Source organism: Marmota flaviventris, chromosome 6, assembly GCF_047511675.1.
Source record: "Marmota flaviventris isolate mMarFla1 chromosome 6, mMarFla1.hap1, whole genome shotgun sequence".
Classification (NCBI taxonomy): Eukaryota; Metazoa; Chordata; class Mammalia; order Rodentia; family Sciuridae; genus Marmota; species Marmota flaviventris.
The window spans coordinates 126,662,005-126,676,025 of record NC_092503.1 but is presented as its reverse complement, the minus strand read 5'-3'; the positions used below and the strand labels follow the sequence as shown (position 1 = coordinate 126,676,025).

At 38.1% G+C, this 14,021-nt stretch overlaps 1 protein-coding gene across 1 annotated transcript; it reads right to left on the bottom strand.

The window, feature by feature from the left end:
• Nucleotides 1-1,080: 1,080 nt before the first annotated feature.
• Nucleotides 1,081-12,781, bottom strand: LOC139706157 (olfactory receptor 2B6-like). Its single transcript, XM_071613847.1, has 2 exons — nt 12,418-12,781; nt 1,081-1,658 (listed from the first exon to the last, which is right to left on the bottom strand). The coding sequence occupies exons 1-2, from the start codon at nt 12,779-12,781 to the stop codon at nt 1,081-1,083; spliced, it is 942 nt and encodes a 313-aa protein (XP_071469948.1).
• Between the last annotated feature and the right edge of the window lie 1,240 nt (nt 12,782-14,021).

Sequence of the window (14,021 nt, the reverse complement as noted above, 5' to 3'; positions counted from 1 at the left end):
TTTTTTTTTCAGATTTCAAAGGCATTCCTGGTTGTTTCAGTTTATGCACAGAAATGTTGCCAGATTGACATTCATTATGATTGTTATCATCACTTCCTTGTACTCTCACTGATTCAGAAGACATATGCTTATGGTATTTGAAAGGAACATTAAGAAACATCCATATTTTATCTCTTTATATTAATGTTTAATGTAAATTTTAGATTAAAAACACAACACAACTTTCTTGTTAATTATGTTGGCTTTTTTACTTTTTTCTTTTTTCTTTTAGTGCTGGGTTATAAATTAAGGGCTTTGAGCACAGTAGGTAAATATTCTGCCATTGAGCTATACTTGCAGCTCTTACAATTCATTTTCTCTGTGTGTGTTAGTAAATAAAACAAATACACAAATATTGAACCCTGGAGCACTCTAACACTGAAGTACACCCCCAGCCCATTTTTATTTTAAGACAGGATATCCCTAAATTACAAAGGCTGGTCTTGAAGTTACAATTCTCCTTTCCCAGTCTTCCAAATCACTGAGATTACAAATCTGTGCCACTACACCCTCTACAATGTATCTTTAAAGGAACAATGTTATTTACATAAATAAAGTTTGATAAACTTAAAAGAATGATGATTCTTTGAAAACATAGAGTGCTTCACACAAAAAGTCAAGTTATAGCCATGCTGCTCACATAGACTTTGGATTAACTCCCAGAGAAATAAGAAAATATTTCTTGGGTAAAGGTGACAGGAAGCCCATTTGAAAATGGTGACATGCTATTTTTATAGGGTTTATATTGAACTAATGAACTTATAATTTGTATTGTTAATTTAACACACTTTATGATTTGAATATGTTAATACTCAGCACAATTTCAGAATAAAATTATTTTAATGTATTTTCCAAAAGTGCTCCTAATGTTGTGTATTAGCTGAGCATAATTCTTGACTAACATTATTTTAAAGCACATAAGAAATATTACATATCTTGCAAGAAGAACATCTAACTCAGAGTTATGATACTAGAATGAGTTATTAGAGAAATTCATATAAACCTACAGTGTTAAATAATTTCATTTAATGTTTACAACTGTCACGTGGGTCTGAAAATGCTCCACATCACTTTGCCTAATGCCCGTTTCACATCTTTATTCCTTAGGGTATAGATGAAGGGATTGAGTGTAGGGGTCACTACTCCATAGAATAGAGCCATGAACTTAGGCTGGTCTCTTGAGGTGAAAGAGGGAGGCTGAAGGTACATGCTAATGCCTGGGCCATAAAATAAGAAAACTACAATTAGATGACAGGAACATGTCCCAAAGGCCTTTTTACTTCCTTCAGGAGATTTGATTTTAAATATGGCATGTCCAATACTAGCATATGAGGCAAAAATTAAACACAGAGGAACAGCCACTATAAAAATGCATACCACAGAGAGTGTGAGCTCATTAGCCTCCTTTTCCCCACAGGCAGCCTTTATCAGAACTGGAATCTCACACAACAAGTGATCCAGTTTATTGATGCCATACATTGGCAATTTTAATTTAACAGAAGCTTCAGAGATTGCATAGATCATTCCAGTCAGCCACAAAATGGATAATAATAGGACGCAGATGTGCTGATTCATGATGAAGGTGTAGTGTAGAGGTCTGCAGATGGCCACATAGCGATCTGCCACAGTCTGGGTGGGCACAAAATCACGAGCCACTCAAGCAGGAAGAAACTTTATTTCCAAAAGTCCTGCCAATGCCACACACACGGCCTTCTACTGGGACACACTCCACCAACAGGAAATCCCTTCTCCAGAATTCCCTCCTACCGCACTTCCCCAACCAATGGGAATTCCCCTGGAGTCCTGGGAGAGCTCCAAAGTAGCAGGCCTAGGCAGACAGCAGAGGTCTAATCTCCAATTGAATGTGCATCTTAACATAATCATTATCATCTCAATGGCTTGTTAGGGTCACCTTTCAACCAAAAATGCCATGTGTCATTCCTACTTGGCTATGGCTCTCAGCATCTCCCCCCTTCTGTTTAATTAAACAACAAGCAATGTGGCTTAGGGACCCTGCCTGGTAGGTTGTCCAATACAACATATGGTCCTTACCCGTCATTGGATGAGCTGACCTCTAGGCGTCAGCCTCCTGTCTTAGGTTGGTACCACTGCAATTGGATCATACCCGTCACTGACTACTGGTCCAGCATACAGCCATACTTGTGGATAGGCCTATGCACCAGTGGGGGGGTGAGGGTCTTTGCCTCACCTCTGTTGGCCCCCAAATTTGGCCTTGGTGCCAGTGGGGGAGTGAGGTTCTTTGCCTCACCTCTGTTGGCCCCCAAATTTTAGACCATCACTAGCAGAAGGGAGGAGGATACAGAAATGCCACGACACCAAGCCAATTGACAGCTCCTTTGGAAAAATTGTATCACCGGTGACACCATCAGCAAAGATACGCCAGCACTACCACAATTCACTGCACCAACAGATAGTTCACAATGCATACAAGTGATACATAGTCCAGGCAAGTTCTGCAAGCAGTTCAAAGTGGAGGAATCTATCAATATGTCCATTTCCTCCCAAATTAAATTGACTCCTTGATTGAGCATTACTTGTTGAGTTGTTATTCATTGATGCATCAGTTTATACAGTTTACTGTGATAGCTATCAAAGAAGCTGTAGTTTGGTTTTATTTTTGTCTTCACCAGCACTGGGATGAAGATAGGAATTCTGGCAATGATGGCTAAAAAAAAATATGTAACATTCCAACAGGTACTAAGAAAACAATTTTCTGAACAATTTACATTATCCTGAACAGAATTATTAAATATAGTGAAAAGGAAAGGTGAAAGTAAACAAGCAGATCTGTTAACCTCCTCATTTGTTCACATAATAAAACAATCCTCAACAGCTGTTTACCCCATTTAAATTAAACCATTAAAATCACGTGAATAAAAAAAAAAATTCGGATCCATTTTTTCATGATCGCTCCTCATATATGATATATGGACAACACACACACAGACATACAACATGAAACACAAGTGTGCACACAAACGTACAACACATAAAACAATAGTAAAGGCCTTGTAGCTTTACACAGGTGAAATCTCCATTGCAATGTTTAAAAACTCTACAGTCAAAAAATAATACTTATCAAAAAAACATTAACCTAGGTCTGTTTAAGCTCACAAAATAAAATATAACTTTATGATGTGGGAAAAGGCAATAATAAAATAGATATTGAAAAAAGCATCCTGGTTAATCACTGTCGAAGATGTAAGAATAGCCAAGCTGGAGCTCTGGATATCAGCTGTTTTGGATTTGAGTCGAATCATCTTCTTTGTGGTCTGTAGAAATCACTTTGGTTAGTCTCTCTGGAATCCAAATCGGCTGCTGTTCTCCCTGTGGAAACACACAAACAGATCCCCGACTCCAGACAATCACTGGGTCAGGACATTTCCATTTTCCTGTTAGAATATACTTCCAAAGTACCTTAGGCTTATGTACATTTCTTGGATACATATGCCTTTCTGCAGCACTAAGCCTTGATGAATCCAAATTTTAAAAGTTTAGAGTAAAAAGGTTATTTTAAGTTTATCTTTGGGGGATATATACCCCTTTCTAATTCCCTCTTTTTGCTTTAATAAGTACATTTTAATAGTTTGATGAGCTCTTTCAACTATGCCTTGTCCCTGTGGATTGTATGGAATTCCTGTTATGTGAGTAATGCCAAATGATGAGCAAAATTGTTTAAAACAGTTAGAGGTATAGCAAGGACCATTATCTGTTTTTAACTGTATTGGAACACCCAGAGTGGCAAAATTTTGTAAGCAATGAGCTATAATATCTTTTGGTTTTTTCTCTGGCATGAAGAGAGCCCATCAAAAATCCGGAAGAAGTATCAACTGTAACATGCAAATAATTTAATTTTCCAAATTTTGGCAAGTGTGTGACGTCCATCTGCCAAATATGGTTAGGTATCAATCTTCTAGGATTGACTCCAAGATTAACTTGTGGTAAGAAGGTCACACAATTTTGACATTGTTTTATTATTTGTCTAGCTTGTTCCTTAGTTATTTTAAAATGCTTTTGTAAAGTATTCCATTGACATCGAACCTTTTATGAAAATTTGCAGCTTCTTCTAGTGTAGAGAAAATATGCATGTCATGTGTAGTTTTATCTGCTAAATCATTGCCCAAACTAAGGGCTCCAGGCAATCCTGTATGTGCCCTGATATGTCCTATAAAGAATGGATCTTTCCTGTCCCAGATTAGATTTTGTAAAGTGGAAAAAAAGAGAAAACAGTAGAGGAAGGGGAAATCCTACCAGCATCTTCAAGGGATACTATAGCATTAACTATATACTGACTATCAGAAAATAAATTAAATACAGAATCTTTAAACATCACAAAAGCTTGTAATACTGCATTAAGCTCTACCTTTTGAGCTGATTGTTTGGGTACTAAAAATGTAAGAGTTTGATCAGGGGTAACTACTGCTGCTGTACCATTATTTGACCCATCAGTGAATATATTTGGAGCATTCATGATAGGTGTTTTTCTTGTCATTTTTGGAAAAAGTACAGGATGCGAGGACCAAAAAGACAACAAAGGATTAGATAGTAAGTGATTATCAAATGAAACATTAGATTTACACATGATTATTGCCAAAGTATTTAACTCTTTATCTAACTCATCAATTTGATCCATAGTATATGGAGTAATAATTTTATTGGGAGAAATTCCAAATACTCCCTTTGCTGCTTTTATTCCTTTGAGTATTAATTCTCCTACAGCCTCAAGATACCTAGTAAGAAGAGTGTTAGGAGAATAAGAGAAATGTATCCCCAATAATGGAACTTCTTGGCAAAATACTCCTGTAGGAATATTTTTGTTGGTAGTACAATAAATAATAAAGGCAAATATATCAATTCTATCCAAATGCATATTTTCCATATATGTTTCAATAATTTTTAATGCATTTTTTTGCTTCAGGACTTAAAATGCGGGGTGAATTTGGATCTGATGGACCTTTTAGGATATCAAATAAAGGTCCCAGCTCTACTGTAGTTATGCCTAGATAAGGCCTTATCCAATTTATGTCTCCCAATAACTTTTGAAAGTCGTTAAGTGATTTGAGTTTATCTACTCGTATTTGAATTTTTGGTGGAAGGACCATGGTTGAGGATAATAGAACTCCTAAATAATTCATTGGAAGATTTAATTGTACTTTGTCTATTGCTATCTCTAGATTATATTTTTTTTAATAAATTTGTAAGTGTGACATAACATTCCAGCAATGTGTTTTTATCTTTATGTGCTAATAATACATCATCCATATAGTGAAATTTTTGTAGTTCAGGATTTTGATTTTGTGGCTGGATTGCTTTGTTAACATAAAATTGACACATAGTTGGGCTGTTAGCCATCCCTTGAGGGAGTACTTTCCATTCATATCTCTGATCAGGACCTTCATGATACAGTGCAGGGATTGTAAATGCAAAACGTGGACTATCCTCAGGATGAATTGGAATGAAAAAAAAAAAAATCTTTAATATCTATCGTTAAAACATACCAGGTTTTTGGCAAAGCAGACAATTGAGGAATCCCTGATTGAGCAGGTCCCATAATAACAATCTCATTATTAATGGCTCTTAAATCTTGCAATAATCTCCATTTACCAGATTTCTTTTTAATGACAAAAATGGGAGTATTATGGGGAGATATGGAAGGTTGTATATGTCCCTACACTAATTGTTGTTTGACCAGGTCATGGGCTACTTGTATCTTTTCTTTAGTCAGGGTCCACTGAAGAACCCATATTGGTCTTTCTGATTTCCAAGTAATTTTGATTGTCTCAGTGGCCCCTTCTGAAAACCCAATCCATGTCTATTTATTTCTTGATCTATTTGATTTGGTGCTGCTATGCCTTGTTCTTGTTCTCCTAATCTTTTTTTTTTTTTTCTTTCCTAAAACCTTGTCTAGCTCTAGTAGTCGGATTGATGTTATTTGTTAATGTCAAATCTAATTGATCTAGGACATCTCGTCCCCATAAATTTATAGGAAGATGATCCAATACATATGGCTGTATAGTTCCTTCACATCCTTCAGGATCCTGCCAATCTAATACCATTACACTTCTATGGGGATAAGTTGCCACTCCTAGGCCTCAAAGCATTTGAGTGGCTTGTTTTAATGGCCAATATTTTGGCCATTCTTGATGAGATATGATGCTAAGGTCAGCACCTTTGTCCAGTAGCCCATTAAATTCATGTCCTTGAAAATTTACTTTTAGCATGGGGCGAGAATCTAAATTTAAAGACAGCATAGCCCAATCTACACCTGTGGAGCCTAATCCCCTGGAACCTCTTTCTACAGTATGACTGGAAAATTTATCATGCAGGCTGGGTATTATTAATAACTGTGCTATTCTATCTCCTGGTGAAATTACTGATATACCTCTTGGAGAACTATAATTTTTATTTCACCTACATAATCGGGATCAATTACCCCAGGATTTATCATAAGTACTTTTGGTGTAGAAGAACTGTGTCCCAATAGTAAGCCTCCTGTTCCTTGGGGAAGAGGTCTTTTTACTCCTGTGGGAATGATTTGAACTCCCATCTCTGGAGGTAGTAATGCTCTGGCGAAGGCGCAGATGCCCAACCCTGCACTCCCTCTGGTTTGTCTGATGAGGGATTTAATGAATAATGTGTCCTGGGCACTACCCTGATGGTGTTGCTGGGTTCCTCCATTGCCCCGTATATTTGTGGTTGTGGGCCCCGGAACATTGGGCCCCCCAGTCGTTTTTTGGCAATGGAGCCTGATGCCTTTTTCCACGATATCATGGGTAAACATCTGGTCCTTGTCCATTTTTTGATAACAGAATACCCTCTATGGTGGTTTGAGAATGGCATTCATTAGCCCAATTTCTCCCTCTACGGCAAATACCCGGTATTCTATTTTTTTGATACCTAGTTTTGTTAAACCCTTTTCCTATGGGGCGATTCCTTTTAAAATGCCCTGTTTGTTCACAACTGTAGCATGTTTTTGGCCTGGCATCTAAAGCCTGTTGTACTGCAGCTGCCAAGACTTGTCCTTGTTCATTAATGTCTCTACATAATTTAATATATGTGTTTAAATCTTCATGTTTCCATGGTCTAATAACCTCTCTGCAGCAATGATTTGCTTGGTCATAAGCCAGTTGTTTTATTAATGGCATTGCTTCTTCTGTATCCCCAACAACTCTGACAGCTGTTTGAATAATCCTATCTACAAATTCAGCGTAAGGTTCATCAGCTCTCTGTATTTCCTTAGATAATTGACCTTGTAAATCTCCATGTCCTTGTAAAGTCTTCCATGCCCTAACTGCATCTGCAGCAATTTGTGCATATATAGCAGGATCATATTCAGTTTGTTGCCATTGACCCTCATAAGGTCCTTTTCCTAACAACATATCTGGATTTCTTTGAGGGTAACCGGCTGCTGCATTTCGCCTAGCAGTCTCCATGCAAAATTCCTTATTGGCAACCTTCCATAACAAATATTGTCCTCCATTTAGCACAGATTTACACATGCTAGCCTGCCGCAGTCTAGCTGGGCACAAAATCACGAGCCACCACACACCTTGTAGATTCAAACAGCAACTCTTTATTCCCGAACTCTCACCAGCACTCTACACGCACGTTCTGGGGAAAATACACCGGCACTCTACATGCACGTTCTGGGAAAATCCACACCTCCACTGGGCTCTGCATCCCAAAATACTCTCTGAATCCCACAAGAAATCAATGGGAACTCAAGGAGCGGGTGCCTGGAGGCAGCAGGATATGCCCTATTCCCAGCAGAATACACCTTAAACCTGGAACCGCACTAAACCTGGATCGCCCTAAACCCTGATCCGCCCTAAACCCGGATCCGCTCTGGTCCTTGAGCAGGGTCAAATTACTCAAACATTCATGCAATGTCACTGCAAATGACCTGGGTCCAAGGCAAGCCCATTTCCACAATGGAGAGTCCTCCCTCTAAGCAACATGGGGTAGGCTGACAAGGAAATTGCCATGCGTCATTCTTACTTAGCTATGGCTCTCAGCATCTCCCCCTTTCTGATTAATTAAACAACAAGCAATGTGGATTAGGGACCGTGCCTGGTAGGTTGTCTATTTCAACATATGGTTCTTACCCATCATCGGATGAACTGACCTCTAGGCGTCAGCCTCCTGTCTTAGGTTGATACCACTGTGATTGGATCATACCCGTCACTGACTATCGGTCCAGCATACAGCCATACTTGTGGATAGGCCTATGCACCAGTGGGGGGGTGAGGTTCTTTGTCTCACCTCTGTTGGCCCCCAAATTTGTCCTTGGTGCCAGTGGGGCAGTGAGGTACTTTGCCTCACCTCTGTTGGCCCCCAAATTTTAGACCATCACTAGCAGAAGGGAGGAGGATACAGAAATGCCACGACACCAAGCCAATTGATGGCTCCTTTGGAAAAATTGCATCACTGGTGACACCATCAGCAAAGATATGCCAGCACTACCACAATTCGCTGCACCAAACGATAGTTCACAATGTATACAAGTGATACATAGTCCAGGCAAGTTCTGCAAGCAGTTCAAAGCGGAGGAGTCTATCAATATGTCCATTTCCTCCCAAAGTAAATCAACTCCTTGATTGAGCATTACTTGTTGAGTTATATTCATTGATGCATCAGTTTATACAGTTTACTGTGATAGCTATCAAAGAAGCTGTAGTTTGGTTTTATGTTTGTCTTCACCGGCACTGGGATGAAGATAGGAATTCTGGCAATGATGCTAAAGAGACATTATCCTGAACAGAATTATTAAATATAATGAAAAGGAGAGGTGAAAGTAAGTTCTCCCTGTGGAAACACACAAACAGAACCCCGACTCCAGACAATCACTGGGTCAGGACCTTTCCATTGTCCTGTTAGAATATCTTTCCAAAGTTCCTTAGGCTTATGTACATTTTTTGGATACATATGTCTTTCCACAGCACTAAGTCCTGATGAATCCAAATTAATAAGTTTAGAGTAAAAAGTGTTATTTTAAGTCTATCTTTGGGGGATATATACCCCTTTCCAATTCCCTCTTTTTGCATTAATAAGTACATTTTAATTCTATCTTGAATGTCTGTATCTAATAGTTGTCTTAGCTTTTTGTATTTTTTTATCTGAAATAACTTTACTTGACATTTTCAACTATTTTCTATCTTATTTCTATCTTCTAGTTTTTTTTTCCCCCTAAGGTTTGTACATTCACCCTTAGTTGCTTTTTCTCCTCTTAGTTTTCTTTTGTTTCCTATTTTGTGGGTTTAAAATTCTTGTCTTCCTACATCTTTTTTATCTTCCTACATCTTTTCTATATATTTTTTTTTCTTTTTAACTTTCTATACTTCTGTCTTTAAAGCTTTTCACTTCAAATTTTTAATCTTTTTTATCTAAGTATCTTTTATCCTATTATCTTCCCATTTTCATGTTTTTTTAAAGTAATGCTTTTAAGATTAACTAGGCTTCAAATGATGCAATCTTTCCTCCGCCATGAAGGCATCTTAACCACCTTTAATTTAACCTTTTAAAGCCTTCCAATTATCATCTATACTGTACTTTTAAATGTACTTTTTCACCACCTACAGCTTCACTCTTTTAAACGAGGCTTAGATTCTGTTTAAATCGCTTAATGTTAGTTTACATGGCTGCCCTTTAACTAAAGGCTTTTTTTTTTACTCCATTAAGAAGCTTTGTCTCAATCTGCCATGCACAAATACCTTTTTCTTCTTTCTTCCTTTCTCAAGCTTTTAAAGTAAGTCTAGTTTCCTCAAAATCTTTTTAAATGGCATTTTACAACTTTTTACTTTATCACAGAGATTATCTCATCTAGAAACATTTCTTTTTCCTTTAACCTTTTATATTAAAATATATTTCCACATCTTGAATCTTTTTATATCTCTTTTTTAACCATTAACCCTTTTTATAAATTCACATTCTGAAACAACTCTTATACAATGTCTGGTTTAGACAAATTACTCCACTTTAATAAGATGAAATATTTTCATGTTTTTTTTTTATGGTACTATAATAGTATAATTGAAACCCAACTGAAACTTCTTATACTCTTTGTATATAAATTACACCTGATAGAATCTTAACACTTAGTAACCTTGTTTCAGCAAAGACACAGACCAATGCAATATTTAACTTTTTTTTTTTCATTTACCAATTTATGAAAACACACATAATGTTTAAATATATTACCTTATGTAACTTAATAAGTAAAGAGTACTTGATTTTATATTTAGTGGTTGATATTTTAACACTTTAGCTTTGTAAATTAATCAGATGTCTGTAAAAACCAAGATCTTAGACAAGTGTAGTAAACAGAACTAGCCATCTCTTTCTTGTTGAAGAAAAATTCTTCTACAGGATACCATGATGGTCCCATTGATATACTTAATAACTCATCTTCAAAAAGCCATGGGCTACATTTTTGTACTGTATTAACATACATCATGACTGTTCTTGGTCTTACTGGTGTGCCTCCTTCCTCTAACAATTTCTCTTCCTCAGGGGCAAACAACTTCAAACCTTGAGTCAAACGTTTTCCCCAGTTTGCCTGAGAAATTTCTAGGAACAGGCAACTTGAATTAAAAACAAAATAAATCAAAACAAGAACACATTGTTTTTTGAAATGCTCACCCATTCTTTCTCTCTTCCTCAAGGGTGAGAAATTTCACTTACCTCCAAACTTCAGACATTCCCCGTATGGGGCACCAAATGCCACAGTCTAGCTGGGCACAAAATCATGAGCCACCACACACCTTGTAGATTCAAACAGCAACTCTTTATTCTCGAACTCTCACCAGCACTCTACACGCATGTTCTGGGAAAATCCACACCTCCACTGGGCTCTGCATCCCAAAATATTCTCTGAATCCCGCGAGAACTCAACAGAAACTCAAGGAGAGGGTGCCTGGAGGCAGCAGGATATGCCCTACTCCCAGCAGGATACACCTTAAACCTGGAACCGCCCTAAACCCGGATCACCCTAAACCCCGATCTGCCCTAAACCCTGACCCGCCCTAAACCCGGATCCTCCCTGGCCCTTGAGCAGGGTCACCTTACTCAAACATTCATGCAATGTCACTGCAAATGACCTGGGTCCAAGGCAAGCCCATTTCCACAATGGAGAGTCCTCCCTCTAAGCAACATGGGGTAGGCTGACAAGGAAATTGCCATGTGTCTTTCTTAGTTAGCTATGGCTCTCAGCACTAGCCCAATCTTCTGGCGTCATGTCCAAGTTGGTAATGGATTCGACCATGCTTACGGTGAAGGGTGCTTGGGGACCATAGGTTGTTACAACCTCCTTTAACTGCTTCACTGTTTTGAAATCTAGAGCACGGTGAATTCGCTGCCTTCCTGCCTGCTCAAGTACAGGGCATGGTAATCTTTGAGGTCCTGTTCCAGGATTTCATCTATCAACTACGGGGGTTGAGGGTCACTCAGCTGTCTCCATAGGTGGAGCTGCTGGTTGAATTACGCCCTCTGGTGATAGAATGGAGTTAGTAGCTGCCTCCTGTTGTAGCTTCCCCCCGATAGCTGTTTCTCCTCTAAGCTTTCTTCCTTTAAATTTTCTTCCTCTATCTGACTAGCTTGAGAGACCTTCTCTTTTTCTTGATCTAACATGTTTTCTACCATAGTCTGGACCTCTAACAATTTACTTAACACTCTTTTGGTTTGTTTTTTACTAATTTCTAATCTACTATAAAGATAACTCAACCCAATAAGATAACACAAAACAAAACCGAAACAGAATGAAACAAAAACGGAACAAAAAATCATTGTATCAATTATCTCTTCCTCAGGGCCGAATAACTTCAAACATTGAGCCAACCATTTTTCCAAGTTTGCCTGAGAAATTTCTAGGGATAGACAGCTTGAAACAAAAACAAAATAAATCAAAACCAGACACATTGTTTTTTGAAATGGTCACCCATTCTCTCACCTTCCCTCAGGGGTGAGCAATTTCACTTACCTCTGAGCTTCAGGCGTTCCCCGTACGGGCCGCCAAATGCTGCAGTCTGGCTGGGCACAAAATCATGAGCCACTCAAACAGGAACAAACTTTATTTCCAAAACTCCCACCAATGCCACACATGCGGCCTTCTCCCGGGACACACTCCACCAACAGGAAATCCCTACTCTGGAATTTCCTCCTACCGCACTTCCCCAACCAATGGGAACTCTCCTGGAGTCCCTGGAGAGCTCCAAAGTAGCAGGCCTAGGCAGACAGCAGGGGTCTAATCTCCAACTGAGTGCGCATCTTAACATAATCATTATCATCTCAATGGCTTGCTGGGGTCACCTTTCAACCAAAAATGCCATGTGTCATTCCTACTTGGCTATGGCTCTCAGCAGCGATCAAAAGACATGAGAGCCAAGAGTAGACATTCTGTGCTCCCCATTATGCTAAAGAAATAAAGCTGAACTATACACCCCAAATAACTGATGGTCTTCTTAGAAGTTCCCAAGTTAAACAGCATCTGAGGCACAATGCTTGTGGTGTAACACATGTCTAAGAAGGAGAGGTTAGTGAGAAAGAAATACATGGGGCTTTGTAGATGAGTGTCTAACTTGGATACCAGAATGATGGTAATGTTTCCAATCATGGCCATCGGGTATGTTGTGAGAAGAATAATGAATAAAGAAAGTTCTAACCAAGGGCGGTGAACAGAGCCTAGTAGAATGAACTCTTCAGCGTGACTTTTGTTAATCAGTGCCATCCTCTTTAGTTCATTTTACATATAGTAGGGTAGCAAAAAGTCAGAGTTACAAGAAATGGCAAACTATAATTATGCATTAGACATTCAATCATGGAAGATATTTGTGCAATAAGTTATGGGAGAAATAATATAAATGTTCAGGCAAAAGGTGAACCCATTATTTTTTCATGAAACTAAGTTAAAGACAGTTACCTTTAACAAGTAAACTAGTCCTTTTGAAACTGAACCTTCTGAGGACTGAAAAAAAAAAACTATCTTCTTGGGTTTTGATGAGGATAAATTAGAAAAATAAATTACTGTGATTTGGCAACTCCAACATAAAGGTTTTAAAATTTTATCTTGCATAGAAATCAACTGAAGAAGCTATAAAAATGAAGTGTTGTGTTAGTAGATGTGACATGGTGCTGAGGAATCACATGAAATATTAAAAAGAAAGTATTAAGCTATCCATAATAGAAGAAGGAGGATAAAACCTGGAGCTATAAGAACCATCAGGGTAGACTTGTCCACCTGTGTACACAATTGATTACACCACAGTGAATCTCACAATCATGTATATCCACAAGACAGAAAAAAGAGAAGAAAACTAAAAGTAAATAGCAGATAGATCACTAGAGTAAAGGGAGCAGGGGGACGGAGGAGGGGAGGGAAATAGGAAATACTAGGGAAAAGAGCAAATTATATTCTATGCCTTTATAATTATTTCAAAATGAATACCAATGTTACACTTAAATAAAAAGAATCAGCAAAAAGGGGAAAAAAAAAAACCCAAAAGGCTGGACTTGTCCAACCTCAATTAATCAGTATAATAATTATATCATCTCCACAGGAAGTAAGAAGACTTTGATGTTAAACAATCTTAGGATATATATATATATTTGGTGGGGGGGGGTGGGTAGTGGGAATTGAACTCAGGGGCACTGGGCCACTGAGCCATATCCCCAGCCCTATTTTGTATTTTATTTAGAGACAGGATCTTACTGAGTTGCTTAGAGCCTCACTTTTGCTGAGGTTGGCTTTAAACTTGTGATCCTTCTGCCTTAGCCTCTGAGCTGCTGGAATTACAGGCATGCACCACCTTGCCTGGTTCAATCTTAGCTGTTTTGAATTGAGGGAAAAAAAAAAAATTAAATACGTTTTTTTTTTTGTTTGTTTGTTTTTCTGCTAGTGTTTTCTCATTTTTTTCTCTTTTACTGGTGCATAGTAATTATATAGACCAGTGAGTTTCATTATGACATTG

What these genes read in the sequence shown, in the direction of transcription:
- LOC139706157 (XM_071613847.1), bottom strand. Translation starts at nt 12,781, where the DNA reads ATGGCACTGATTAACAAAAGTCACGCTGAAGAGTTCATTCTACTAGGC. An exon ending in GGCTCTCATGTCTTTTGATC is followed by an intron (nt 1,659 to 12,417) that starts GCTGCTGAGAGC and finishes AGACTGTGGCAG; the next exon opens with ATCGCTATGTGGCCATCTGC.